The 27,925-nt window shown below is 46.9% G+C and overlaps 1 protein-coding gene across 5 annotated transcripts in view; it reads right to left on the bottom strand.

Annotated features, from left to right (window-relative positions):
* Positions 1 to 27,925, bottom strand: part of CENPE (centromere protein E) — a 2,471,681-nt gene that overhangs the window by 1,906,090 nt on the left and 537,666 nt on the right. For all 5 annotated transcript variants that reach the window (XM_069630970.1, XM_069630968.1, XM_069630972.1 and 2 more), the window contains exon 16: positions 500 to 1,046. In XM_069630970.1, coding sequence (XP_069487071.1) covers positions 500 to 1,046 — 547 coding nt within the window. The remainder of the gene's footprint in view (positions 1 to 499; positions 1,047 to 27,925) is intronic.

Raw genomic sequence — 27,925 nt, 5'->3', positions numbered from 1 at the left:
GCAGACAACTATGTGTGTCGGTAATGGACATCTTCGAATTACAGTCCCTGCACCGTTTGAAACCAGACACCTTGTGAGTGGACATTCTGGCAAAGTCACATCAAATCGGACAAAATATTTCCACGGCTTTCCCATCTCCCAAGAACTGACAGATTTTGACTGCATTTAACCCTGGTCATTAATGCAAGTGGTCGGGGTTAGAGCAATATAATCAATTCTGACAAATAAAGCAAAAGAAAGTAATCCAACTTAAAAAAAAAAAATTAAAAAAAAAAAGAAGTGTCCGAAATAACACTAACCAATTTGAAGTAAAGCGAGTGCCATTAACAGTCTGTTAAAAACTTAGCATAGCAATTTAATCCACCATCGATGTATGCAAACTTGCCTTCAGAGTTAATAATGCTGAAGGAGAGCAGAATAAAAATCTGTGAATTAGTGCCCATATCTATTAAACAAAAAAAGTAGGTTTTCCTTTATTATGAAGATATTGGTAACTAACCTTTTGAGTTTCCCCATCTGTGCTGTCCACATTGGTCATCCTTTCAATCATGTCTTCTAAATCCATAATTTTATGCTCCAGCAGTAGCTTATCTTCATTAAATTTATTCTGCAGCTCTGTTTCCAAACTCTCGGCTGGTGGCACTTCCACATGCTCATGTCGCAATGGATCCTCCAACAAAGTAATTTCTTCTTCCAAAGAGATTTGCTCTTTAAAACCATCTTGAGACTGTTTTTCGGATGGGTCTTCGAGGGACTGAGCAGGTTTTTCTGAAGGATGGGTTTCCTCAGAATCATACTTGGTTTCATTTTGAGCTTGAAGCTTTTGTTCTAATTCGGCAATTATAATTTCAAGTCTTTTTACAACTTCACTGTTTTCTTGGTCCTTTAAGGTCATCTTTTGTTGCAGATTGGAGATTTCAATTTGCAAGGCCTCGTTGTTCTCAATTTCTGCACTTTGCTCTCTCATTAGCTCATTTTCCAAGGATTCAACTTTCACGTCCAGTTCAGTCTTCGGTGAGGACATTTCTAGACCTGAAATAACAGAACTAGGAAAAATGCAAAACAGGGTCACACGTTAACTTGTTACAATGTACCTTTGTTTTTTAAACACAAACAGAGGTCAAATTGAGAGGTTTCAATGGCTCGATCTAAAAATGATTGCAGCATGCAATAAAACAGATTTTCCATGATCCCAGACTATCCAGGAAAAACACACCTGTGGTACCTTTGACAACCGATTGCCGGTGAGGCTAACTCCAACATGGGCATGTAATTAGTGCACAACAGAATATATGGCGTAGGATGCAAGCATCTAAAAAGAAATTGTATCTGTTTGAATTTTTGTAGCAAAATCAATTGTGCCTTTGCAGGAATTAAAAAGCGCTTGAAAGGTACAACGACAAAGGGAAGCTTGTGCATCATGTTGATAGGCTGTCATGATGTTAAGATCAGCCGAAATACTAAGTCCGAAGGCGACATCCAGCAGAGACCGATCAGCAAAACCAGTATACTGACAGGTTGATTTGCACTAGAAATTTCCAGATTTTTGAGCATCATGAAAACCTTTAGCAAATATTTTGATCCATTAAAGAGTTTGCAGGGCATAATTCCATTTTGGTGGGTTCTTCCCTCATTATATGGGATCCCTACTCCATTCTTCCTCTGGCCTTTGGCTTTTAGGTTTCCAACTTATTTTAGTTGTCATTGGGACTTCTGCTGATGTTTCCCTGCCACGATGCCCCTTATTTTAGTATACAGTTATATGGTTTTTCAAATGGGTCTTAGAACAGAGGTATTTGCTAAGTCTTCAATTTTGACCCGGGGCTTATTTTATCATCCTATTTTTGTTTTAGAGAGTAGGGTGGTGTCAGCAGCACTTAGTTTGTTTCACCAGGAATGAAGGTCGATTTACCGCAGTAATATCCCAATGTAACTTTATGGTAGCCATTGAGGCACTAATTAACTGCCTGTTCTCAGTCATTTCATTTTAAGGGCTTCTCTTTGTTCAGGGAAACCACAAGATAGGCCTAAATGGCTTTTGTGCCCATGTTGGCTCTTTGAAAGCCCACACCCTGTGTTAGGCAGAATTATATGCAGTACCCTTTGGGAACACTACACACAATTAAGACAAGTGACAGCACAATTTCACCTTTGGTACAAGCCAGTACTACACAGTTATCGTGGTAGTAGTAGCAGAGCAGCCAGACGTATCTCAAGAGTAAGTGAGCAGTACAAATAGTTACACAAAGGACAGCAACTACTATGATTCAGGCAAACACTGACTCAAGGTTTCTAAGTAAAAGAATATATATTTATTTACTTAACAGTTGTATACCATTTCACTATTCTAAGCAAGTAAAAAATCACAATCATAAATACGCCACACCACAAAATGGCACTCCAGCAATTTAAAAGGGAGGGAAAGAAAGTTATTAGAAATTAGGCAAAACCAACAGGTAAATACTCTGGGCAATTGAACAAGAGAGACTACAGTGAGGAGATCAGCTAGAAAAGGCTTAGGGCCAAAGTCAATGGGTCAAAAGTCTTTTGCTCAAGATCACACAGTTCAGGGTAGTTTGCGGTAAAGTTCGTGGCACAGATTCCAGACGAGGTTGGTTGGTAGAAAAGTTAGTTCAAAGAGAAGAGCAGGACAAGCCCTCGGATTGGTGAAAGATTTCAAACACTTAAACCGCGGCTGACCGAAACGGACAACCGGATTTGCACAGTACCTTAAAACGGAGAGGGAGCTGTAGCTGAGGCAGACGTTCCTGGTGGTTCCTGCAGGCTCACGGTTCCTGAAGCGACTGTCAGACTGACACGAAGTAGGAAGACTGGAGGGTCCTGTGCCACCCAGGGATGAAGCCAGCAGCAGAGCAAAACAACAAATAAAAGATGCACTCCTTAAAACCCAAGCAGGGTCTGACCTTCCTGGCTATCCGGCCCACTAAAGCTCTGTATAGCTAATTCGACCAGAGGAGGGGTCCTGGCTTGTAGTTTGGGCAAGCTGGTTGGTCCCACCAGCTCAAGGAAAGAAGTATCCTGGAGGATCTTCTCCATTGTCGGATTCTGGCAATTGGGACTTGCAGCAGGGCTTCACCTGGCGGTTCAGTCCTAGTAGGGGTCCTCTTCTTCCAGTTCCTCGTTGGTTCTTCCCTTGCAGTGGCGACTCTGCTCTTCCAGTCCCAGAGACCTGCTTTATATGCAGTTTTCCCCCATTCATACAGCCTGGCGGTCAATCACGCAGCAGGGTGGCTGGCCTGGCAAGGCCAGTCCCCTTAGCCAATCAGACAAGAATGCGACTTGGGTTACCAAGGGAACCCATGGCAGGGGTCCGAAGATCCCTCCCTCATATCCTGCCTACCTAGACTATCAGGCGCCTTAAGGAGGGCTTCTGTGCAAAAGCCTGCGAAAAGACAGCAAACAAAGGAGTCATTCCCGGTTTGGCATGCATAGAAAAACATGAGAAAGACTAACAAAAAGAAATGGCGACTAAACCCAGCCGGAACCAAAATAAAATGTATTTGGTCAAGCGGGTTTATGTTCGAGGCTAATATAATAGCCGAAAACATTACCATGTTTATGTAAGATAATCGCAGTAGAAAAGTTAGGGTAGATACCACTGCCACCAGCCAAGTCTTAATGTTAAGGGAGCGAAACAAGGCTCCAAGAGGTACAGACAAAAAGGGATAAGAGTTAACTCTTTCCAATACTCCATGTAAGATGGGGTGTACTGGGTCTGTGGTTTAAAGTGACTATATAAAGGTATTGGCAACTTTACCTGTTTCTGGGGGACAGTAGTCCGCCCCAGAAAAATTGAGTCAGGGGGAAGTCTCAAAGACAAGCCTGTGTCACTGCACTGAAGGTGCTGTGCAACATACACAAAGTGGTGCACGTGGAGTAGGTGAGGCTCCAGTGCCCAAGATCACAAAGAAAGTAGAAATACACATAGTAAAAACACATGTATGAGTGGGAAAAAAGGCTCACAATATTACCAGGTGAAAAAATATATCCTACATATCCAGCAAAACTGCTGGGGGACTCTTTAGGTAAGGGAAATCAAACATTTATGAGAATTCTCCCTAACAAGCACCCTTGATTGAACTCTTAGGCTTGCTCAGGACCAATCCCCTGTAGCATTTCGCCTACATATAAAGGGGAAAAACCCTTCTCTTAGTGGATTCATCTTTGAGCCATTCTTGAAAAAGAGTTCAACGAAACCGGATTGGATTAGGCTGTACTCCCAAAGTCTTCTATCGAGCTGGGTGTTAGGAAACGTTTGTATACAGTACCCTCTGGGAACACTACACACAACTATGAGTACAGGTGTAAGCAAACCAACCTTTGGTATAAGCCTTTACTACACAGTTTTGGTAGCGTGTTGAGCAGCCAGGCTTATCTCAAGAGGGGAAAATGAGCAGTAATGATGTTACACAGACGTCTACAATCACAGGTGTTCAAATAAACTCTTATACTCAAGGTTTCTTGGATAAATACTTACCAATTTATTCGTCAGTCAGTTATAAAACATTCATTAGAACGAGGCAATCGTATAATAACACAAATATACTTCAATACTTTTCAAGAGGTGTAAAAGCAAAAGTTATCAGAACATAAAAGACTACAATTATTCTTAGACAGTTCAAATACCTTGCGTTCACCAGAAGAGTCAATTCAATAGGCTAGGCCAAAGTCAATGGGCTAAAGTCTTGTATAGGTTAAAGCGGTTCTGGTACATAAACGAAAAAGTCTCTGCACAAGTTCTTGGAAGTAGTTTGTAAAAAGAAGAATCATATGTTGGGTCACAAGCTGATTAGGACTGCGAGTTGCAAAAGTTTCAAGTACTTTCACCATGAGAGTTAAGTTCTCTCAGTCTTGTTTTACAGTACCTTACAATGAAGAAAAAGATGCAGCTGGTGACTTCTGTTCCTGGCAGTTCCTGCAGATCTTGCTGTTCCTGGGTCTCAGTCGTAGGGACAAGAGGGAGGACGTTGCATTGCACTGGGACGGTCAAAAGCTTGCAACTGGAAAACTTCAATTTCAGTGGCTTTTTCACATTTCAGCTACTGCACTGGCAACAACGCTGGTCCTGGCTGTCAAGCTGAACTGTCCTTGCTTCTGAGGTCCTACACTCAGTTGAGGGGGGTCAGGCTCGGGTGGTCAGACGTCGTGGGAGTCCGGAGGATCTTCAAAATGCTTTCAGCCAGCTTACAAGTAACGCACACAATCTGGTGTCCCTCTCCCTGGCTCTATGGTTTCCTGCAGCACTCTGAGGAAATGCAACCAGCACCAAGATGGGTGTCCAAGTGGCTTACTTGGGAGTTAGTTGGTCGTACCAACTCAAAAGGGAGAAGTCGTCCTTTGCAGGGCTTCTCGGTCGATGAGAACTTGACGATTTGGACCTGCAGCAGGGCTTCACCGGGCAAACCAACGGTCCAGCGGTTGCAGCAGCCGTCCTCTTCAAGCTCTTCTTCGGTTCCTTCATCCAGTGGTCGACTCTGCCTTCCAAGCCAAGAGACTTTCCTTTTATTCAGTTCTCTCCCATTCATTCCAGCCTAGCTGCCAGTCACCAAGCAGGGTGGCTGTCCTTGCCGGACAGTCAGCCAGCCAGCCAATCATCACCGAGTGCATTTGAGTCTCCCAGTAGACCAAGCATAGGGAGTTTCGGGCACCTCCCATACTTCCTGCCTACCCCAGACACTCTGGAGCCAGAGGCGGGTTTCACTCCTGAAGCCCGCCTAAGGCGAATGAACAAAGAGACCAAACCTGGTCTGGCACGCAGAGAAAAACTCTAGGACGAGATTTCCACAAAGACATGGCGAAAAAAGAAGACCGGGAACCATTTTAGCAACGATGGCTGGGCACCATCTTGATAAACATGGCTCCCGGAATTAACGTTACCAGAGCTACAAATAGTTCACGGTCGGGAAATATCATTGTAGTTCATCGTAAAACCACTGCCACCAGCCTTTCTGAGAGAAAAGGGTAACATTTGCCTGTTACATGAGTATCTAGACACAGGGGATACTAGGTAACCCCTGCAGCACTCTATAGGAAGATAGGTTGTGCTGGGTCTATACATTTACAGGACTAAGTGAAGTCAATTTCACTCCACTGTTCTGGGAAACAGTAGGTTATCCCAGATAAGGAAGTTAAACCTTGGGAAAGCCTGAAAGGCTTCACTGTGTCACTGCAAGATGATGCATATGGAGTTGGTTAGACTCCATAATCAAAAGGAAACACAAAGGTAAAACACATATCAAAATACATGAGAGAGTGGGAAAAAGGGTCACACACTCTCCAGGTAAATAATTCAAGTCCTCAAAATCCAGCAAAGTTGCTGGGGGTCTCTAAGGTAGAGAGAATTAGCACATTTTTGAGAATTCTCCCTAACACTGGGTATGGGGGTTGGTACACCAGGAGCTCTAAGGAAGAGGAAATGCCTTCTCCCTAACCATTTCAAGGGTCTTCTCTTCTCCTGAGCAGATTCCCATCTTTGTTCCACGAGCCAACAGGAGACATCTTCATGCATTTCCCCACCTTCCCCGAGTGGTCCTCAATGGGTTCTTCTCTTCATGTTTGAAGGTGGACCTTGTTGGAAGTTCAGTTTCTGGGTCGTGTGGGACGATATCTCTGGGTGCAAGCCCCTGGGAACCGGATCCTGCAAGTGACACTTAGGAAAGAAGCCTGTACTTACCCAGGTTGTTTTTTGCTGTATAAAAGCAGAGTGCCAAAACTACCAATGCAAGTACTTACTCCTGGAGTGGCCTATTGTTGAAGATACTCGACTGCAAGGGTCCCTCTGGTTTGGCTGGATCGAGATTCTTTGGAGGAGAGTTTTAACTGCATTTCCCATTGATTTACATTGGGGGTCCTCCTGCTCTGCTGGACCTCCCTTTGGGGATTCCTGTCCGTCCTCAGACCTCTGGATCTCTTCAGTGGGGTCTCTCTGCTGGTCTTCCCTGAGATGGTTTGCTTTGCTGCAGAATCCACACCTGTTGGGTAGAACTTTCTTCCTGTTCAGGAACTCTCCCTTATGTGACTCTTGGGGTGCTCCCCTGTCCCTGGAAATAGTTAGTGTATCCACAATGGGTTCAGTGAGCCCTGGACCAAGAAATAGAATTTTAGACTGAGCGCTGGTTTTTAATGGGTTTTAAAGTCCCGCTCTTCATTTCTCTCATGGGGACTCTATTATTACAGTATCAAACTTTGGGGACGGTAAATATTTTTCCCTAATGTGAATTGCAAAGTTAACTGTTACTAAAATGCAGCTTTATTCTTAGAAGCCTTTGGCTAGGGTTTTGAAATGTTTCCTACCCCCATTGCTATGTTTAATTACTATGTGGGGATTTGTATTATTTTTAATATTGTTTTAGAGGGTCAAAATTAATGTAGCAGGTCAATATAGGCCCAACAGATCTTTCAGCAACATTTCTTGTTGGTTAAAATATCCACTTCCCTTTACCTTCTATCGCATGTCATTGTGTTAGAGAGATGAGGTGGTGGGGCCGAGAGGGAAAAGGCAGAGGCGTATGAGGAGAGCGAGGGCAGAGAGAAAGACTAAAAGGTATACTTAATTGCGGGGTGGGGGCTGTTGCAATATGACCGCTGCTAGCTAGAGCTCTGCAGATTGCCAGCAAAATACTTAATTCATCCTTCAGGAGTGCCAGACTGCAGTCGGTTCAGATGGCCTCAGTGGCGAGGATCGGCAAATTGTGTTGGTGGGCTTTGGAGGGCGTGTGTTACGCTCACCTGGTTCCACAGGGGCGCCACCCAGCAATCGATGTCCAGGTATCCCTCCCTGCGATGCCCAGTAGTGACCAGCGGAAGAATCCTGCCAGAAATACAGGTAAACAATGTTTAGGACCGGGTAACTGGGATTAAAAGCCTCCACCACCCTGTATGTCTGCGGTCCCACTGGGCTTCCTCTCACCTTGTTCTTGATGTTGGCGGGTTCTCCGTCCTGCTGTCTCAGCAGGGGCGCGTGGTGCTTTGCGGGCAATGGCGGTCGAGTTACTTCACTGATGCCGGCCCGACGTGAGTCTTTCAGATAGGTCTTATTGCTATGATGTTTTGCTGACCTAGCATGTCTTTCTGGAATTAATGTCTTTTTTCTCTTCCTTAGGTACGTGGAAGTCCAATTCGTGGCGAAGATTGGATTCGGGGTTGGCTGGTAAGTATTAGCGTTTTTGGAGCGCCTAGACGCAGCGAGTTGGCGCTTAACGCAGCGCTAAGGTGCCTTGCCTTTGCTATCCTGTTATCTTTTGTCTTCACAGGTCGCGGTGCTCCGCCGGAGTGTAGATTTCCAGAGATGTTGCGGAATGAAGTGCGAGTGGGAAGGTAAGCCTTGTGGCGGAGTTTGTTGACTGTGTACAATGTCTAAAGCCTTGTCTTTCCCTTTCTGCAGGTCCGTCGCTCCGAAGGAGCGTTGGTTCCAGGATGCCGGTCGGAAGAGCTGAGAACCGCTAATGATGGAATTCGAGTAAGCTGCAACCTTTTCTAACAATGTCTTCTTTCTTTTTCTGCAGATGCTGTTTTCTGAGTTTCGTGGCTGAAGCTGAACGCAGTGAGCGTCAAGTTGCAGTATTGCAAACTAACGTGAAGCGTGTCAATCCAGTCGGGCGTGGTTTAAATAGCTTCAAGAAAGAAGTCCAGGCAAAAGAGTTCCAAGGTGCCACACCCAAATCATCCTTCTGCAAGCCAGGTTCCAAGAAGCCTAATTCTGAGGATGCTTCCACATTGAATGACGGTAACAAAAAGTAGTTCCAAAGCACAAACTCATTATTAAGTATGAGCTTGGCGCCTTAGGCGCCAGGACTGGCCCTGAGAAGGCCTTGGTTGGGATTTAGAGGAGACTGGGGTCAAGGCTCCCCCTGGCCCATGGGTAGGCCAGGGGGTCTTCGGGGCAAGGGTCGTGACAGCGTGGGAGATGTGCGGGTGATCCAACTTCCTTCAAGGTAGGGACTTGGCACATAATCCTACATGCCTTGATCATGATGGTAACGCTGTCGGGGAGGGAGGGGACACTGCATCCTATGGCGACACCCGGCTACCGTCCAGGGAGCATGGCGGCATCAGCGTGAGCTGCACACAGGACAGCAGTGGTTACGGACGAGCTAACTGCTGGGTGGCTGCAGCTGCTGGGCCCCGGCAAACACTGGAAGCAGCTGCCGTGGAGTGGCAGTGAGGACCCGCTCTGCGAGAGAAGGGCGTGGGTGTTTGCAGAGTCCCGATTGTTCCTCAATTGCTGCCGTACTTCGGGAGCCCCACCTCCCTCCCGAAATGCCTAAAACAGTGAAAATCCCAGGCGAGGGCAAAGCCCATGAAGGTTAAGGGCGCGGGGGTTTGCGCCTGGTGGGTGTTGGCGTCCTGAGGGCAGGCACATTACCTGAAGATCTGTTTGGCTTCCCAGGTAGGAAGTAAACACTGTTGGGCGTGTCCTGGAGGCGTGTCCCAGTCCAGACTGCGGAAGCCAAAAAGACCTGTATGAGGACAGAGAAAGGGCAAGGTAAAGAGCCAGATCTGGTGAGACAGTGGGGAGGGAGGGAGGCGAACAATGTTTAAAAAATTATTCCAGGACTGTGGTTGACATTTTACTCCTCAGTACATGACCCATTCTAGTTTATACATGTGGCTGGGGTCCGCAGGGGTTAAACATAGAACCACCAGTTGTGACACACACTCCTAAGACACTATCTGACCACGTCCCAGTACTGTTGGAAATCCAGTCCCTGTGTCTGGGCCCATGGACCTCAACTTGCCGATTTAAATGAAACACCTGTTAGGTCGTTTTTCCCAATGTCCACCTGTGGTAGTGTTAGGCAAGATTGTATGCCGTACCCTTTGGGCGCACTACAATAACCTTGACCTCCTGGCAATAGGGACCCAACCTTTGGTATAAGACTGAACTACACAGGTTGGTAGTGTGTTCGAGCAGCCAGGCTTATCAAATGAGGGGTCAATGTGAGCAGTAATGTTGTGACACAGAGTTTCACAATACAGTTATCCAAATAAACACTTACACTCGAGCTGTCGTTATAAAACAATTATTAATTTATTTCAGTCAGATATTTCTTCAGAAAGGGAGCAAAATATGTAACACTTAAATATACTTCAAAACACACTCTTAGTTTCTCTAAATCAGATGATACCCATTGGGGATGGCACACAGCCACTCCCTACACCATCAGGTGACTTAAATAGCTAGAACACTGGATATTGATTTATCACTGGTACATTCGGAGCAATACTGAGTTTGGTGAAAAGGTAGGTAAAAAGTCTTGCACAATGTTCGTAGAAAACAGAACACTTGAAGGGCCACAAGCTGAGAGGCTTGTGAGGGGCAAAGCTTTAGCAACTCTGCAAGGTAACTAAAGACCGGGCTCAACCCAGAGCAAGTAAGGCTACATAACAAGAGGTAAGTTCTTAGACTTCACAGTACCTCTGGTTAAAAGAAATGGTTCCAGCTGGCTTCTGTTCCTGCACAGCTCTGCAGATCCTGTTCCTGAGCCTCCGTTGTTGGGGAGAATTCTCTTTAGGCTGAATTTCCTAACCTAGTGAGTTCCCCAGCAGCTTTGCTGGATTTCTGGAGTTTGTTTTTTTTCTCCTGCCAAGAGTGAGACACTTTCTCCCACTCTTGGACATGATTTATGATGTTCCTTTGACTGTTAATGTGTTTTATGGGCTATGGGGTCCTTTACTCCATAGGGTCTCATGTGTTTTTACTATGTGTGTTACACAGCACCCTCAGTGCAGTAACACAGGGGTGTCATAGAGACATCCCACCATAGACTCCATACCCTGGGACTGACTGTCTCCCAGGGCATGTAAAGTCACCATTGGCTTCACTAGTCCCAAATTAACAGAAACCAGTACAAACCATCATATTGTGGATGTACTGGTCGGGGCAATTCGATTGCCCCGGGGTCTGTTAGTCGAGGGGCACGTCTCCGTCCCCCCTGATCGAGTTTTGGCTGGTGGCAGTGGAAACTACTTTTTATATTCGACCGCGAATATTTCCCTATGGGATTTTCCCATTTTTCGAGGCTACCAACTTTAATTATTTAATTCTCATAGCCTCGAACATACCGCCGGTTTATTTAATTAATATTAATTCGCCGGTTGGTATTTTTTGCCAGGACTCGATTCTAAAATGGCGTTTGTGTTCTCTTCTGTGACTCCAACCCAAGTCGAGCCCTTTGTTCCACTTTTTGGCAGACTTCTCCACAGAAGCCTCCAAAAGTGGTGCCACTCTGTCTGGGTACCACAGGAGGTGTGGGAGGGGCTTTAGGCACCCTGGACTGAGTTACCTTGGTAACTCAAGTCGCACTCGTGTTATTGGCCCAACTTAGCATGTTTGATTGACAGCTAGGCTGAGTGAATGGGGGTATGCTGTATAAAAGCAGGGCTTTGGGAACTGGAACTTCAGAAGTCGCCACAGGACCTGAGAATCCGACGAGGGAGAAGCTGAGCCGACCTACCACGACGACACCACCGGTGGAGCCCTGCGGAACCGACTCACCACTTCCCGATGACAGAGAAGATCTCCCGGCTGGAGAGGCTTCTTCTCTTGACTGGTGGGCACAACCAGTTTACCTTCTTTCTTCGCACCCCAGACCGGTTTGTGGTCGAACTGCCCGTGCCAAGCACCCCGGCGGCCCGATAGCCACTCACCACTGAACCGCGAATCAACGGACCGTTCCTTGTACCTGAGAAACTCCGCGGCTGGTTTCTTCCCTGCAGTGCAACGGACTCCTGTCTTCCTCCCCGACGAAGCACCGACTTGCATCTGCTGCCAGGAACAACTGCCGCCGCTGGAGTATTCTCACCACTTTAAGGTACCGTGCCCGCCAGGCCTCCCTTTCTAAAGATTGCGACAAGGTAATAATAACCCCTTAACCTTCTGGACTGGGCTGGCCGCCTTGACCCTCTAACTGGTCGCTTTCTTTGGTCCAACTCCTTTTTGAACCGTTACAAGACTTTTGAGCACTGCAACCGTGTGACCTTGGACACATTTCGTTTTGATCCTCTTAAAGCGGATCCGGCCTACTGACTCTGAATTCACGGTGTTACTTTGCCTTCCTCTCTTGTGTGTTCGTGAAAAAGTGTTGGGATCGGTTTCAATTTATTCTGTTTTTCTCTCCCTTTTTAAAACGAGTTATTAGAGTGCCATCTACGTTAAGCACTCACCGCTGTCTGAACATAAGTGGGGCTTTACTTAAGACTTGTCTAATATTCTTTTAAGGGAGTGTATATCTTTTAGTGACCGTGTTTTTGAATTGCTTACTATTAGTGCCTGTGTGTTTTTCTAGATGTGGTTTTAAATAAATAATTATATCTCTTTTACACCAAGCCCTGGTCAGTGTTTACTTGCTCTACTGTGTTCTCTTGACCTATTGTGAATACTCTGTATACTGCCTATCTCTTCTTGAGGGAAGTCTGACTGCTCAGCCACAGTGTGGTACAGACTGCTACCAAGTGGGTTTACTGCCAAACACCTGTAGTCTTAAATCTTTTGCAGTGGTCCCAGAGGGAACTGCACAGGTTTCTGCCTAACATCCGTCATGGGGACAAGAGCGAGGACCTCTGGGGACTCCTGCTCTGCAATGGGACGGTCAGCAGCAGCAATGGGCAAACTTCAATTCAGCGGTCCTTCAGTGTTTCAGCTCCTCGTGTTTGACAGCAAATTGCAACACTGCGGTTCTCGGATACCACTTCAGACTTTCCTTGCTTCTGGGGTCCAGCACTCTGTTGAGGTGGCTCAGGTTTGGTCATTCCTGCATCAGTGAAGTCCAGAGGATCTTCCTAGCGCTCGGGTCCGACTTAAAAGCAACGCAGACAATCTGGTGTTCCTCTCCCTAGCTCTTTGGTTCCAGCAGCAAGTGCAGTGGAAATACAACCAGCTTTGAGAGATGTGCAGATGGGCTTACTTTGGAGTAGATTAGTCCCACCAACTCAAAAGGGAGAAGTTGTCCTTGCAGGGCTTCTCTAGTCGAGGCGAATTTGGAGCTTCAGCACAGCAGCAGGGCTTCACTTGGCAAATCAACGGTCCAGGAGTTGCAGCAGGCGTCTCTTCCAAGTTCTTCTTTGGATTCATTCGTCTAGTGGTCGACTCTGCCTTCCAAGCCAAAAAGCCTCGCCTTTTATGCAGGTTTCTCCCATTCATTCCAGCCTAGCTGTCAATCACACACAGGGTGGCGGTCCTTGCTGGAGAGCAAGCCGGCCAATCACCTTAGGGTGCATTCCTGTAACCAAGGGGATTAAGCACAGGGAGTTTTGGGCACCTTCCTCACTTCCTGCCCGTGCCAGGCATGCTGGAGCCACAGCTGTGCTTCACTCGTGAATCCCGCCAAAGAAAACGAACAAGAGACCAAACCTGGTTTGGCGCGCAGAGTAAATCTCAAGAAGGAGCTTCCTGACAAGAAATGGCGAAAAAAGAAGATCGGGCCCATTTTGACAAAATGGGCACGCATGGGTGCCTCACCGTGGCTGCGAACGCAGCCCGTGGTAAAAACACACAATGGTAGTAAAAAGTAAACCACTGCCAGCAGCCATTAATTACAGGAAGGGTAAAATAAAAAAATGTTAAATGCGAAACTAGACAAAGGAGATACTAAGTAACCCCTCCAGCACCCTATGATAAAATAGTGTGTGTGCTGGGTCTAGAAAGTTACAAAATGTAAGTAAAAATTTCACTTCACTGCTCTTGGAAACAGTAGTTTCACCAAAAGAAGGTATTTAAACCTTTGGGAAATCTAAGAGACTTCCCTGAGCCATTGCACAGAAGGTGCTGTGTGACACAATATAAAGATGATGCCTATGGATGGAGTTTGTCAGACTCCAAAGTCAAAAGAAACAGAATAAATCATATTAAAATTACATGAGAGATAAGTCCTAAAGTCCAGCAAACAGAGCTGGGGGTCTCCAAGGTAGAAGGGAATTAACACATTTCTGAGTATTCGCCCTAACAGGTAGGACTTTATTAAAACTGACCACTTGGTATACAGAGCTCTAACTTCTAGTATAGGCCTGTACCACTCAAGGTATTGGTAGTGTGGCAGATCAGGCAGGCTTAGGAGGGAGATGTGGGCTGTAGGGTAGTATATAGAACTTAGAATATACATAGGCTCAAAGAAACACTTGTACACTTTGAGTTATATAAAAAAACATTTTATAAACACAAGGCAAAGATAAATCTTCAGATAGACGAGTACTATTTCAAAGTTAATAGACACAATAGAAAACCAATGCAATAATTCAGGTGAGTATACCAGTGTAAACCGTATAAGGTCAATGAATGCAATTCAAAATTAAGTAAAACCACTGTATTTAAAAAAAAATTGTTTATGGTCATACAACGACCTTTACAAAATAGTATCATTAAAATGAATAAAATACTTTTAAATACAGTTTTCAGTTCTTAATAGAAGGACACCGATTAATAATTAATAGCAGAAAAACGAGGAAAAGATGGAAAAAGGAGAAGAGTAGATTAAAAGAGTTGTGAGCAGACAAAGGCATATATTATAATATATTTGTCAACTGTCATCCTCTTGCAGAACGCAGATCTCTTAATTTCCAATCAGTTCTCTTTTACTCAATGTTCCCTATCATGTGGCAATCAAAGTCTGCAACTTTGTCCTCTTTAATTTGCTGTTGAATTGTTATATGAATTCTGTGATTGGTGATTGCAAATAATTGCAGTCCTTAAAAGAACCTGAACGACTACTATTGTTATAGCTGTATTTTGCCCCGAAATCAACACATTCCAAAGGTTTTCAGAGAGCAGCCATTCTTCTCGCTCCACGAATTTGGAGAAGTCTTTTACTCTTATGTCCCATGTGCCCTCACAATTCATCAGCAGATGGTTCAGACTTTGTTTGGCTGGATTTTCACAGATGCTACATAGTTCAATTGCATTTTGCCTTTGACCTCTTATATTCAATATTTCCCCAGTATGGATGGTATTGAGGCGCATCCTTAAAAATGTATTTCTCATTTCCCAGTCTGGACATTTCATAAAATAATTTGATAGTTGGACTAATTTCTTGTCCACTACTAAGAAGCTGTTCCAAGGTTTGATTTTTCACGACTTCTCACGACATTCCTTATTTCAATTTCTTTTTTGACTTTGTGGGTTGGCGATCAGAACTTCAATGGTGGTGTCTGCCTCCTCCATGGTTTTCATGACGTTTTGCTCCAGATGGGCTAACATCTTTGATTTGCGAGTTAGTAAGTGTAATTTAATGTCTTCATATAGGGATTATTTTAGGGGCAAAACGATTAACCTATACATGGAAAGTAAACGCCATTCTGCCAGTGTCTCCAGTGATTTGAGTCCAAGGGACCCCTTCCAAATCAGGCCTTCAACCTTTTGCCAATCTGTATCCCACAGTGCTGGTTTCGCCTCAAGGCCATACAGGATCACTGGCACTATTTTTGCAATGTAAAATTTGAGTAAAGGTTTGATAGAGAATTTGCAAAGTTTGTAATAGATCATCTGTTGCACTAATCTGTCTATTTGTTCCCTTATGCCGTATTCCATTTTACATATTGATGGAGGTGTATACTGCATATCCCAGGTATAGTACCTCCTCCACCCTCGGAATGACTTGGTCTTCTAGTACCCAGCGTGCAAATTTTATTTGTTTGCAAGGACGTTTGAATACTATTACCCTGGATTTCTTTGGGTTGATGATTAGGCCATTTAGTTTAGCATACTCATTTAAACCATTTAGTAAGCGTTGCAGACCCACTGCGGTCCCGTCTACCAGGACGATGTTGTCTGCGTAGGTGAGCCAGTGAACCTTAGTTCAATTGAACCCTGGGCTCGCCAACGCCCAGGACTGCAAGAAGGGTCCCATGTCTGCCAGGTATAGGTTGAAAAAGAATGGTGCGCCCAAACAGCCTTGTCTAAATCCTTTCTCAACCTTGATCGGGTCAGTGAGGTGCCCGACATCATCCAGTCGAACCCTGATGGTAGTGTCTTTGTGTAGTTCAATCAGCATAGACAATAGGCCCCTTGGTGCACCCAAGTCCCTCAATTTGGCCCAGAGGCGCTCTCTGATCACAAGGTCAAAAGCCCTTGAAGTCGATCCAGGCTCCGGAAGTTTGCCCCGTGTGCTCATTCAACAAGTTAAGTGTCAGCCCATTAAGGGTCGTAGACATCCCACCTCTAAAGCCTGTTTGGAACTTTAATATTTTTTCCTCTTTGCCCATTCTTCTAATTCCTTCAACAAAATCTTCATAAAGATCTTACTCTCTATATCAAGGAGGGTAATCAGTCGATAGTTCTGGTTGTGACCGATCGCCCCCTTGTACAATAGGATTATTATTGCTGGTTTCCAAGAGGGTGGGAAGGTTTGCCTCGCCAGACTCTCTGTATAGCCAACAAAGTAGTTTCAACCAGGATTTTTTTGTGTTTTAAGACCTGGTAACTTAGTCCATTCGGGCCTATGACCTTTGATGTCGAGGCTTTCGTTATTAGAGCCTCTATTGTTAGTTCTTCGAAGGTTAGTTCACAATTGGTATTTTCCTGCCCACTTCCGTGGTCTTCATAGTGGCTTTCAAAATGTTCTACTAGATATTCTGACAATCGCTTATCTGCGACTAAATTGCACTGGATATTGTTATTTTTTTCCAGTCGATTAATAATTGACAAGAAATGTCTGCAACTGTCCTCGCAGAGTGCCTCCAGCATCCGCTCATTGTCTTGTTGATAGCGCACAAGCTTTCTTGAAAAGGACCAGTGCTTGTAGGCCCTTGTAAGATTTTTTTTATCTCTTCTTGTACGGTGTTCTGGTCGAGGTTAAGATTTCTTAAATGTCTAATTTTCCTTCTGTGTCGTTATTTGAAATCCAATTTTCTTCATCGAACGAATGGTAGTGTTGAACGTTTTTTGACAACCCTCCTGCACTTGGGGGGGGGGGGCAGAGTGACCAAATAAAATTCGTAACATTTGTGGGATGGCAATTTTCCTGTTGCTCTCTTAGTGTGGTGGCAGAAAGGTTGTCATTTAGTTTTCTCCCCTCTCTTTTGTATTTTACGAGGAGGGATGTGCCCTTTCTTGCTGCCAAGTCATGGGCATACTGGTCTACTAGAGTGACATTGACATCCGATATGGCCATTTTTCAAATGGGCGTGGTCACTCACTTCTCCCCAGATCATTTCCATTTGTATGTTTTTCGCCAAAAAGCTTTCGGTCACAAAAATGTAGTCTAAAATGGATGTGGATTTATCTGGTGACCACGTCGTGCCAGGTGGATTATCTCCTGGCACCGCCCCATTCAGCCTAAAACCAATGTTCTAGTAACTTAATATTCTGTCGTATGAACAAAATGAACAAACAGTGCAAACAATAGCAGGTAAGCACTGTAAGACTTGTAACACTTTTCAAATACCTTAAGGATTTAGCAGTCCATCCCCATATAGGTATGAGTTTTTCAAAGTCAGATTGGAGGGAAAAGGGTTCTATGTAATAATGTCCCCCGAAAAAAATGGCACTTATTACACTGAACATGCGGGGGACACCCCCGCATTTTTTTTTTTTTTTATTATTATTTTTTAAATGTACTCAAGGGTAGCAGGGAACATCCCTGGTCCCCATATATAAGGAACAAGTTACGTACCTGTAACTGTTGTTCTCCAGCATGGGTCTGGCATGGATTCACATGCTCATGAATATTCCCCGTCGTCAGGCTGGGAATCCTCGGTACAGAAAAAAAATCAGTATCAGTTTCGTTTCTGATCTGTCTTTCCTAGTAGTAACCAATCACTGATCTCTGGGTCATACTGCCCACAGCCAATGACTGCCCTCTCCCGAAGCCCCGCCTCCGGCAGCCATCCTCAGATTTGGTAGCACGTAAAGTGGCAGTATGACCAAGTGAAGAGCCGTAGAGGGGTAGGCGGGAGGGTTCGCATGTGAATCCATGCCAGACCCATGCTGGAGAACAACAGTTACAGGTAAGTAACTTGTTCCTTCTCCAGCATGGGGTCTGGCATGGACTCACATGCTCATGAATATAAGATTACATAGCAGTACACACATGCACAACCACGGGAGGTGGCAAAAGGCTCAACATTAAGCAATACATAAACTCAACATTAAGCAACTCTTACCTCCTCACCAGGCCGTTCAGGCGAAAAGGTTGCGCAGCACTGCTTGGGCAACCCTGGACTCCTCCCTGGAATCCCGATCGACGCAGTAGAATTTCGTGAAGGTGTGCGTCGACCTCCACGTAGCAGCCCTGCAGATGTCCAGCAGGGGCACACCAGAGAAGAACGCTGTGGTAGCAGCGATCGCTCTGGTCGAATGGGTCTCGGACGGCCGGGCAGCGGTCGGTTTGCCAACCGATGACAGTGCATGATACAGCTGGAGAGCTATCTGGAAATGGAAGCCTTCGAGAGAGCCTTCCCTTGATTCACAGGTCCAAAGTTCACAAAAAGCTGTGACGTCTTCCGAAAACTCTTTGTGCGGTCCACGTAGAACTTCAGCGCTCTAGCTAAATCCAGCGAGTGCAAAGTCCTCTCGGCCGGCGACGAAGGCGACGGGAAAAAAACTGGTAACACCAAGGGCTCGTTGAGGTGGAAGTCCGACGGCACCTTGGGCATGAAGGAGGGATGCGTCCTGAGCACCACCCTCGTGTTGTGAAAAGTCAAGTATGGAGGCTTGCAAGATAGGGCCTGAACCTCTCCCACGTGCTGTGCAGAGGTGATGGCCACAAGAAAAGCTGTTTTCCACGATACGAACTTCAACAGTGCCGTATGCATAGGCTCGAAAGGGGCCCCCATGAGCCTAGTCGGCACCACGTCGAGCTCCCACACCGGGGCTGGGGCCTTCACCGGCGGGAACGAGTGGATAGTCCCTTCAAAAATTCCTTCACCAGGCGATGAGACCTCAAGGACACCCGTCCTGTTGTCCTGGTGTATCTGGAGATGGCAGCCAGATGCATCTTGTAGGCGTGAGCTAGTCCAGCCTTGGCCAATGACAGTAGGTACGGCAGTACTTGAGGGGCCGTAATCCGTAGCGGGTTAATCTTCTGTGCCCGGCACCAAACAGAGAACCTCTTCCATTTGTGTCCGTAACACTTGAGAGTTGAGGACGCCCCAGCCTTTGCAAGAACCTCTCTGCAGTCGGCCGGTATTTTGTATCCTCCAAACTCTAGTGCTGCAGGAGCCAGGCCTGCAAGTTCAGCGACTTCGGGTCATTATGAAGAATGGCACCTCCTTTTCTGGAGAGAAGATCCGCGTCCATGGGCAGTTTGACTGGTGGGGACGCCAATAAGTCCAGAAGGTCCGGGAACCAGATTTGTCTCGGCCACGCCGGTGCGACGAGGATCATCTTGCACCGGGACCTCTTGAGCTGGTTGACGAGCCAGAGTAGCAGTAGCAACGTCAGGAAAGCATAGAGGAACAGGTTGTCCCAGTGTCCCAGGGGAACGAGAAAGCATCGCCCATGCTCCTCGGTTGGGGGAACCTGCTGGCGAACCTCTGGCACTTGGAGTTCGTCACGAAGAGATCGACCTGGGGTCTACCCCACAGCCTGAAGAGTCAATCCACTAGATCCTGGCGTAGCTCCCACTCGTGGCACGAGCGCAGCTCCCTGCTGAGTGAGTCGGCGATGGTGTTCTTTATCCCTGCCAGGTGAAAAGGTACCAGAAACATCCCCTGGTCGACGGCACAGTGCCACAGATCCTGGGCTTCCTTGGATAGGGCCGGGGTTCTGGTTCCACACTGCTTCCTGATGTAGAACATCGTGGTGGTGGTGTTGTTAGTGAAGATCCTCACCACCTTGCCCTTGAGGGACGGAAGAAAGGACCCGAGGGCCCAAAACACTGCGCGGAGCTCCAGAATGTTGATATGAAGCTGTTTTTCCTCCGGGAGCCAAAGGCCTCACACGTGGAGATCTCCGGTATGCGCTCCCCACCCTTCCAGGGAGGCATCCGTCGTCACAGTTACCTGCTGAGCTGGGGTCTGAAAGTCTGCGCCCGCCGTCAGATCAGTGCAGGTGTCCCACCACCGGATCACTCGTCGGAAGGTCTCGTTGAGCGGTATCCTGTCCTCGAAGCTGCCCGTCGCCTGGATCCAGCGTGCGTCGAGGAACTCTTGCAGTGGACGCATTCGAAGTCTGCACAGGCGTACCAGATAGATGCAGGAGGACATCATCCCGAGAAGGGATTTGATGGATCTTACCCTGGCTACATCCGTGGCTAGCAGGCATTGCACCTTGCCCAGGATGGCTTTCGTCCTTTCGTTGGACGGCGAGGTCAGCCGTGCCACTGTGTCGAACTTGGCTCCCAGAAACAGGGCGACCTGCGAAGAGACCAGGTGGGATTTGGGGAAGTTGATGGAGAACCCCAGGTCCGTGAGTAGCTGGACGGTCTTCGCTGTGTGTTCTACGGAGAGCTCCCTTGTCCTTGCTCGGATGAGCCAGTCGTCTAGGTAGGGATAGACGTGGATCCCTTGTAGACATAGCCACGCTCCCACCGGTGCTAGGCACTTGGTGAACACCCTGGGTGCCGACTTTAATCCTAACGGGAGAGCCTTGAACTGGTAGTGCCGTCCTTGGACCACGAACCTGAGGAACTTCTGGTGTCCTTTTAGAATGTGGAAGTAGGCATCCTCCAAGTCCTACGACGACAGGAAATCGTCCTCCTTCAGCTGTCCCAGCAGGTGCTGGAGGGTGACCATCCAGAACTTCTGAGCCTTGATGTACTTGTTCAGTCGCCGCAGGTCCAGGATGTGACGGCAACCTCCTGTCTACTTCTTTATGAGAAAGTATCTTGAGTAGACCCCGGAGCCCCGAAGTCTCTTTGGGACGAGCTCAATGGCACTCTTGAGCATCGCCCTTACCTCCAGCAGCAGCTGGGGTACGTGGTTTTCCTTCCTGGCCACAGGTGGCACGCAAGGGCACTTCTTTAGAAACTCGAGGGCGTGCCCCTGGGCCAGGGTTTCCAGCACCCAACAGTCAGTGGAGATGGACTCCCACACGCTGACTAACTTTGCCAGCCGGCCTCCCACCGGGGTGCTTCGGTGGGGGCCCGACGCCACGGTCAGTTCAGTCCTGTTTCGAGGCCGCCTTGCTGCCTTGACCTCCCTGGCGACGACGGCGGGAACCTCCAGACTTCCCCCGTCCTCTATAGGCCTCCTGCGACAAGGAACGGGCCGCTTCACGGTAGGTAGAGGACCCACTGCCGGAACCTTTGGAGGCCCCTTGCTTGCCTCCGGTGTTCTGAAAGGACGGCCGTCGTTGCTGGAGAACTTCCAGGGCCCGGGCTGTCTCCGTGTCTGTTTTGATGGCTTGCAGGGACTCATCGACTGTCTTCCCAAACAGGTTGTTACCGTCGAAGGGCATGTCCAACACTTTGGCTTGTACATCCTGGCGGAAATCCATCGCCTTAAGTTATCCGCGCCCGTCTGAGGCAAACTTTGTTGCCCAACTGGCGGAAACAGGTGTCGGCGATGTCCGTCGCCACCGTTACGGCGTGGGCCGCGCCTTCTTGCCAGATTTCCAGAGCTTCTGCCCTCTTGTCGTCCGGCAGGAAGTCCAACAAGGGAGAGATTTTATACCAAAGTTCCCTGTCGTAACGGGCAACGATAGCCAGGGCGTTGGCCGCCTTAATCGTCGTCGCCGCCGACGTGATGACTCATCCCATCGCGTCAAGCTTATTTCCCTCGCCGTCCGGCGGAGAAGTCTATGTCGATGCCCCCCCGCCTTCTTCCTGGCAGCCGCCGAGACGACTGAATCCGGGGTCGGCTGTGCTCTAAGGCATAGAGGGGCTGCGTTGGGGACCCGGTACTTCTTTTCCCATCGGTCCCTTTTTGTCTTCCTCTTGGTCTCTCGACGTTGATAGAGGAACCCCTCCTTGGACGGGTTCGTGAGGAGGGAGAGCCCCTCGTGCGGTAAAGATCTGAGGATGGCTGCCGGAGGCGGGGCTTAGGGAGAGGGCAGTCATTGGCTGTGGGCAGTATGACAGATCAGAAACTAAACTGAAACTGATTTTTTTCTGTACTGAGGATTCCCAGCCTGACGATGGGGAATATTCATGAGCATGTGAATCCATGCCAGACCCCATGCTGGAGAATGTCACCAATAGCTTTTCCCTGCAACATTATGTATGGGGACATTACCTGATCCCGGGAAAAGCAGGTAAGGCACAGCTGTAGAATAGTCAATGTTCCAAGGAATTCTGCACTTACAACTAAGTAGCAACTTTTTGTTGGTAATTTTTGTTGGTAAAAAAGGGATCAGGGTCTTTGGAGTAGGCTCCCTGAATGCGCACAAGCTTTAGGCCTGGGCGAGAGTGTATGGACGAACACCCAAACACTGGAATCAGCAATCCAGCAACAAAGGAGCAACAGAACGCCTCAAGGTAAGTATTACCAAGGGTCCCACAGTACCTTAGGAGTGATGAAGAGGATGAAGCTAGGCGTCGCCTTCAGGATGCAGCAGCTGTAGATACGGTCTCCTGCTCCTTGGTCATGGTGACGAAAGAAAGGGCTCTTGAAGGGATGTCGCAACAGCAGTCGAGAGAGGTGACCTCCAGCAAAGAATTCTTCATGCTCCAACGCAGATCTGTAGTTTTGGTGCCTCTTCAGAGACACCAATGAAGAACATTTACCGCCCAGTTAATTTTCCTAGCTTGATCGGTACAGCACTCTGGTGTGGGGGGATCTTGCCTATGAAGGTCCAGAAATTCAAAGTTTTCGGGAGGATTCATTTGTGGCAAGACGATGAACCAGAAAGTGGTTGCAGGTCCTCAGGTATTGGTGGTTTGCAGCCCAGGAAGGCCGCAGCATATCGGGGGGGTGGCCCAAATTGAACGTAGTCTTAGGACTGATTATGCCACCAGTCCAAAGGAGAAAAGTCTCCTCTGCGCTGCTGTCCTGAACCATTTTCAAATCGACAGGAAAGCTCCAGTCACTTCAGCAGGCATATCCGGTCGCCAGAAGGTGCTGCAGGCGTCTGGTAGCCTTCTTCGGATCTTCAATTCCAGTGGTTGACTCTCTCAGGATCCTTGCCTTTTTTATCCAGGAACCCAGCCAATCAACATGCAAGTTACATTCAAACTTTGTGGGCTGGCTGTCCTTTCAGGACAGCCAGCCTCTCAGTTGGGACCGATTCCAGGCAGACATGCTGGAATATAAAGACCAGAGAAGTTTTGGGATCCTCCTCTGCTTCCTGTCCTCACAGACACTGGAGCCTTGGTGGTCTTCACAAAAGATCCCTACCGAAGACAAAACTCAAAGAAGGGCATCCCCCAACCCTGCACGGTAGAAGGACCAAGAATGGACAATCAAGCAAGAAATGGCAAAAAAAAGGAAAACCATCACCATTTTGGGTCAATGGTGACACTTCTGTGCATTACCGTGGTTGAGTAAAAATTACACAAAAGTAGGTAGTGCATGTCCACTGCCACCAGTCATTCAGGTATGCTTGTCACTAACAGAAATGTTACAGGATCAGTGAGAAAGGGGATACAGTGAAACCCCTCAGCACTCAAAAGAATGGGTAATAAGGATAAAGGTACCCCCCTATCCTTGGGAACATGTTTTCTCACAAGGAGAATTAAATAAAAAGGAAGCCCAAGGGGCTCCCAGACCACATCCAGGAGTCGAGCACAAAGTGCTGGTGGTCCCAGAAGTGGAGGAGATTTGGCATAAAAATGAAAAATCTCCCAAACAATCCCTCTTACACATGGTAATTAAAATTAAACAGAGGGACAAGATAACACAATACTTCCGTACTAACTTCTCAGGAGTTGAAAACCATATGACAGTATGGGAAACATTTAAACCTCTATCAGACAAATCTGTGCATTTAAGACATTTGGCATTTTAAGGCTGGTGAAAAGAGAGAGTTAGGCAAGTGTGATCACCTCTAAAAGCACTATGAAGAGCATGACCAGAGTGGACAGGCGAACACTACTGGATATAACCAACACGACAAATTGACAGCTGGCCAACAGGGAAATCAAAACGTGTTCCTGCAGGCCTGCGGGCAGGCAGTATCCAGAATCTGAGAAGCCTAGTAAGATGCTTGCTTGGCTGGTCAAACAGAAGGGCCATAATGAAGTTGACTGCATACAAGACCCAAAAAGAAACCATGTTACTCACCCTGCCAGTATTAGGGTTAATAATTCCAAAATAAAAGAGTATTCCTTTTACTCGTCAAAACGCAATAAATTCAAATCGCTTATCTGCTAGTAACTGGAAAGGGCCACCCTGTTGCAGCCAGACGATTAGCAGCAACAGCCACGGAATGTACCTTTATCAGTGGAAGAAATTCGAGCAGCAATTGCCAACGTACTATCAGGGAACGGCACAGATGTGCAGACGACCGTAATTCAACAAGGAATTTGCTGATTTCTTAGCCCCGGAACTACCGCCAGTATAAAAGGACTTGACAATCGGCACGCTGCCCCATTTGACCAAAGAAGCTAGATACATGCGGCTTCTTAAGCCAAACAAAGATCAGCACGACTGTCTGCCCTATAGACCATTGTCAATGTTTAACATAGATAACAAAACTCTTGCGATGTCAGTAACGCACCAAATTCTCCCACTTCTACCTGGAATGGTCATTGATGACCAGTCTGGGTTTATACACGGCCGATCCAACGCCTATAACATGAGAAAATTATTCAGTGCCATGGCACCGATTGATCCCCGCGGTATCAGTGCTAGCTGCCAAGAAGGCACACGACTCCTTGGATAGGCACTTCATGCTGGAGGTTGTGAAGAATCCAATGGATCCCTCAATGAAACCCTGCCTAAAGTATCCTCCCAGGTGGCCAGGGAAAGGCAGACTCTTCCTGATCCTGACCTTCAGGGTGGTGTACCGCAGGAGGATCACATGTGAGGCGACCAGGGCCAGGGTGGTCAGGAGATCCTGTGGGATGAGACACAGTATTTGTCCTGCGACAAGGAAAACCTTAACAGGTTTCCAAAACAGGTAAAGACTTATTGTCATTGGGGTGTCACTATCCCACATATAGAATCTTGGGTTCTGGAAACAAGAATTGTAACATCCGAGAAAGCAAGATCCTTTAAATGTATTCAGCATAAACACCTTCTTCCCCCAAAGATAGAATGTAAAGAAATCTTGCCTTAAAAAAATGGTTTTCCCCTGTAGCACCAAATTCTAAAGGTTTAATTTTAAATAACCTTAAGGGAAGTGAATCTACACTTCGAGTTAAACAAAACCCTAAAAGAATTAACTTTCTTGAGGGGGACTACAAGTCCCGTAATCCCATCAGTATTGGGACGGGGAAGAGGGCTGAAGAGGCATGGAATAGTTGTCAGGCAATTAAGCCTAACAGCCCACACCTGAAGGAACCAGGGAGACATAAAAGGGCCCCCCAGGTGCCGTCAAGAGGAAGGAGTGGAAGGAGCTGGAACTATGAAAGGAGTGCGTACAGCAGTAGCAGTAGAAGGAGAAAGAAGACGGGAAGAAACTGGCAAACCAAGCAGAAGTGGGAGAACCAGCGGGATACCGGAACCTGGATGCATATTTCACCTGCTTGTTGCGAGAGGGTCCTACTCCCCCAAAATCAGAAGTGCAGAGGCTTTGCAGTGGAAGACGAGCAGAGAGGCTGTCTTTCCTCATGTAATTCTGATTGCAGTGGTTGCTGGAAAGGAAACGTGTTGGAGACAGAGGCGAGGAGCTGTGGGCAGGTTCCAGGAGTGAGAGGGGCTCCTTATTCCAGAAGCAGGTGACACGAGGAAGGGTGTGGGTCCCTTCGAAGCCAAAAGCCGTAGAAGTTGTGCGCGAAGTTGTGGAACTAGAGCAACCCGCAAAACAAGGATACCAGAAGCCAGTGAGTCAAACCTTGCATTCTGTTCCCTTATGTCAGCAATGCCGGCAACAGTATCCAGTCTTTCCTTCACTCGCATAAGCAGTAGAAGCAAGCTGAAGATTACGATCCATCTACTAACAAGGGAACAATGGAAAGAACACTTGTGTGTGAGTAGACAGGTTTCCTTTACTCGCGTATAAGTTGAATGTTATCGAACACCATTGTTAAACCCTCAAAGTCTTTAAACTACATGAAGGAGTGGTCGCGCGTACCTAACTTTGTTTCCAAATGAAGATTGAACATTATTGGTTGCGTGTCAATCATTAAGAAGAACAAACTTTGTGAAACACTATCGTCAAAACACTTAAAGCCTTAAAAACTCATTGTTTCTAAAAGAAGACAAGTGTTTGAATTCTATAGCTGCAGTTAGAGCTAGTGCAAGCTTTGCCCAAGCAAATGTATTACCCTGTTAGGCAGAAACATGTGCAGTTCCCTTAGGGACCACTGCAATACGTTTAAGACTACCGGAGTAAGCAGTAAACCCAATTGGTAGCAGTCTGCACCACACAGATTTACCCGGTAGCTGTGGCTGAGCAGTCAGACTTCTCTCAAGAAGAGTTAGGCAGTATATAGAGTATACATAATAGGGCTAAAAATACAGTAGAACAAGCAAACACTGACCAGAGCTTTGGTATAAAAGTATATAATTATTTATTTAAAAACACACTTATGAAAATACACTGGCACTAATATATCAAGCAAGTTCAAACACAGTCACTATAAGTATATACACCTCCCTAATTAATTATTCGACAAGTCTAGGTTAAGACACCACTTATTAGCAAAACAGAGGTGAGCACGTAACCGTAGCTGGCACTCCAATAATTCGTTTAAAAAGGGAGGGAAAAGACAGTATGGAAATAACACAGTACCAACATTTTTAAGAAACCACAGCAAGTCAAGAAAGGCAGGGTCTACTGTAGAGCCAAAGGTTCATAGGCCAGGCCCACTCTTGGAGAGAGAACACGGCAGAATGTGCCCAAGATCAAACAGTGGAAATGCACTCAAAGTTTTTGCAGAAAAGTCAAAAAGAGGTTGGATCAGTTCAGAAAGGCAAAGTTAGCAGGTCTGAGGTCAACCCAGTTAGAAAGGCAAGGATTTACGGGACACCTTGGACAATCTGTTGCAAGGGAGACCAGGCAGGACACAGTACCTGAAATGTTGAGAAAGCTCCAGCGGTGGCAGTTGTTCCTGGCAGCGGGTGAAAGTCGTGGCTTCGACCAGAGGAAGAGATGATCTCAACGAGGAAGAAAGCTGCAGCTGGTTGCACTGCCAGGGAAGAAACCAGCCGCAGAGTTCCCGATTAAAAGGTACGACCCTTTTATTCGAGGTAGTGGTGAAGCGTGGCTATCCGGCCGCCGGGGTGCTTGGCACAGGCGATTCGACCACGAGACGTCCCGGAAGGCAAAAAAAGGCGAACTGGTTGGTCCCACCAGCTCAAAGGGAAGAAGACTCTCCTGCAAGAAGATCTCATCTGTCATCGGGGAAGTGGCGAGTTCGTACAGCAGGGCTCCATCAGTCGTGTCGTTGTTGTAGATGGCTCAGCTTCTCCCCTCTTTGGATTCTTTAGGTCCTGTGGCGACTTCTGAAGACCCAGTCCCCAAAGCCCTGCTTTTATGCAGAAAACCCCCCATTCATCAGCCTAGCTGTCACTCAAACATGCTAAGTGGTGAGCCGGGCGGCTCACCACTGGGCCAATCACACAAGAGTGCAACATGAGTTGCCAAGGCAACTCAGTCCAGGGTGCCTGATCCCCCCTCCCACACATCCTGTAGACCCCTGACAGAGTGGCATCATGAGGGCTTCTGTGGAGAAGCCCGCCAAAAAGTGGAACAAAGGGCTCGACTTGGGTTAGTTTCAGAGGCGAACACAAACGCCATTTTAAAACCGAGTCCTGGCAAAAAGACCCAACCGGAGAATAAATATTAAATAAATAACCCAGCGGTATCTTTTTTTTTTTTGTTTTTTTTTAAAATTTGTGTATGGTTCTACTACAAACGTAACAGAACCTTTACAAAATTTTAAATAACAAGCAAACATTACATTAAATGTCTTAGAGCATGTAAAAACAA

The sequence above is a fragment of the Ambystoma mexicanum genome, chromosome 6q (assembly GCF_040938575.1).
Source record: "Ambystoma mexicanum isolate Mex_15411 chromosome 6q, UKY_AmexF1_1, whole genome shotgun sequence".
Classification (NCBI taxonomy): domain Eukaryota; kingdom Metazoa; phylum Chordata; class Amphibia; order Caudata; family Ambystomatidae; genus Ambystoma; species Ambystoma mexicanum.
The sequence above is the reverse complement of the archived record's forward strand: the minus strand, read 5'-3'. Positions and strand labels throughout refer to the sequence as shown.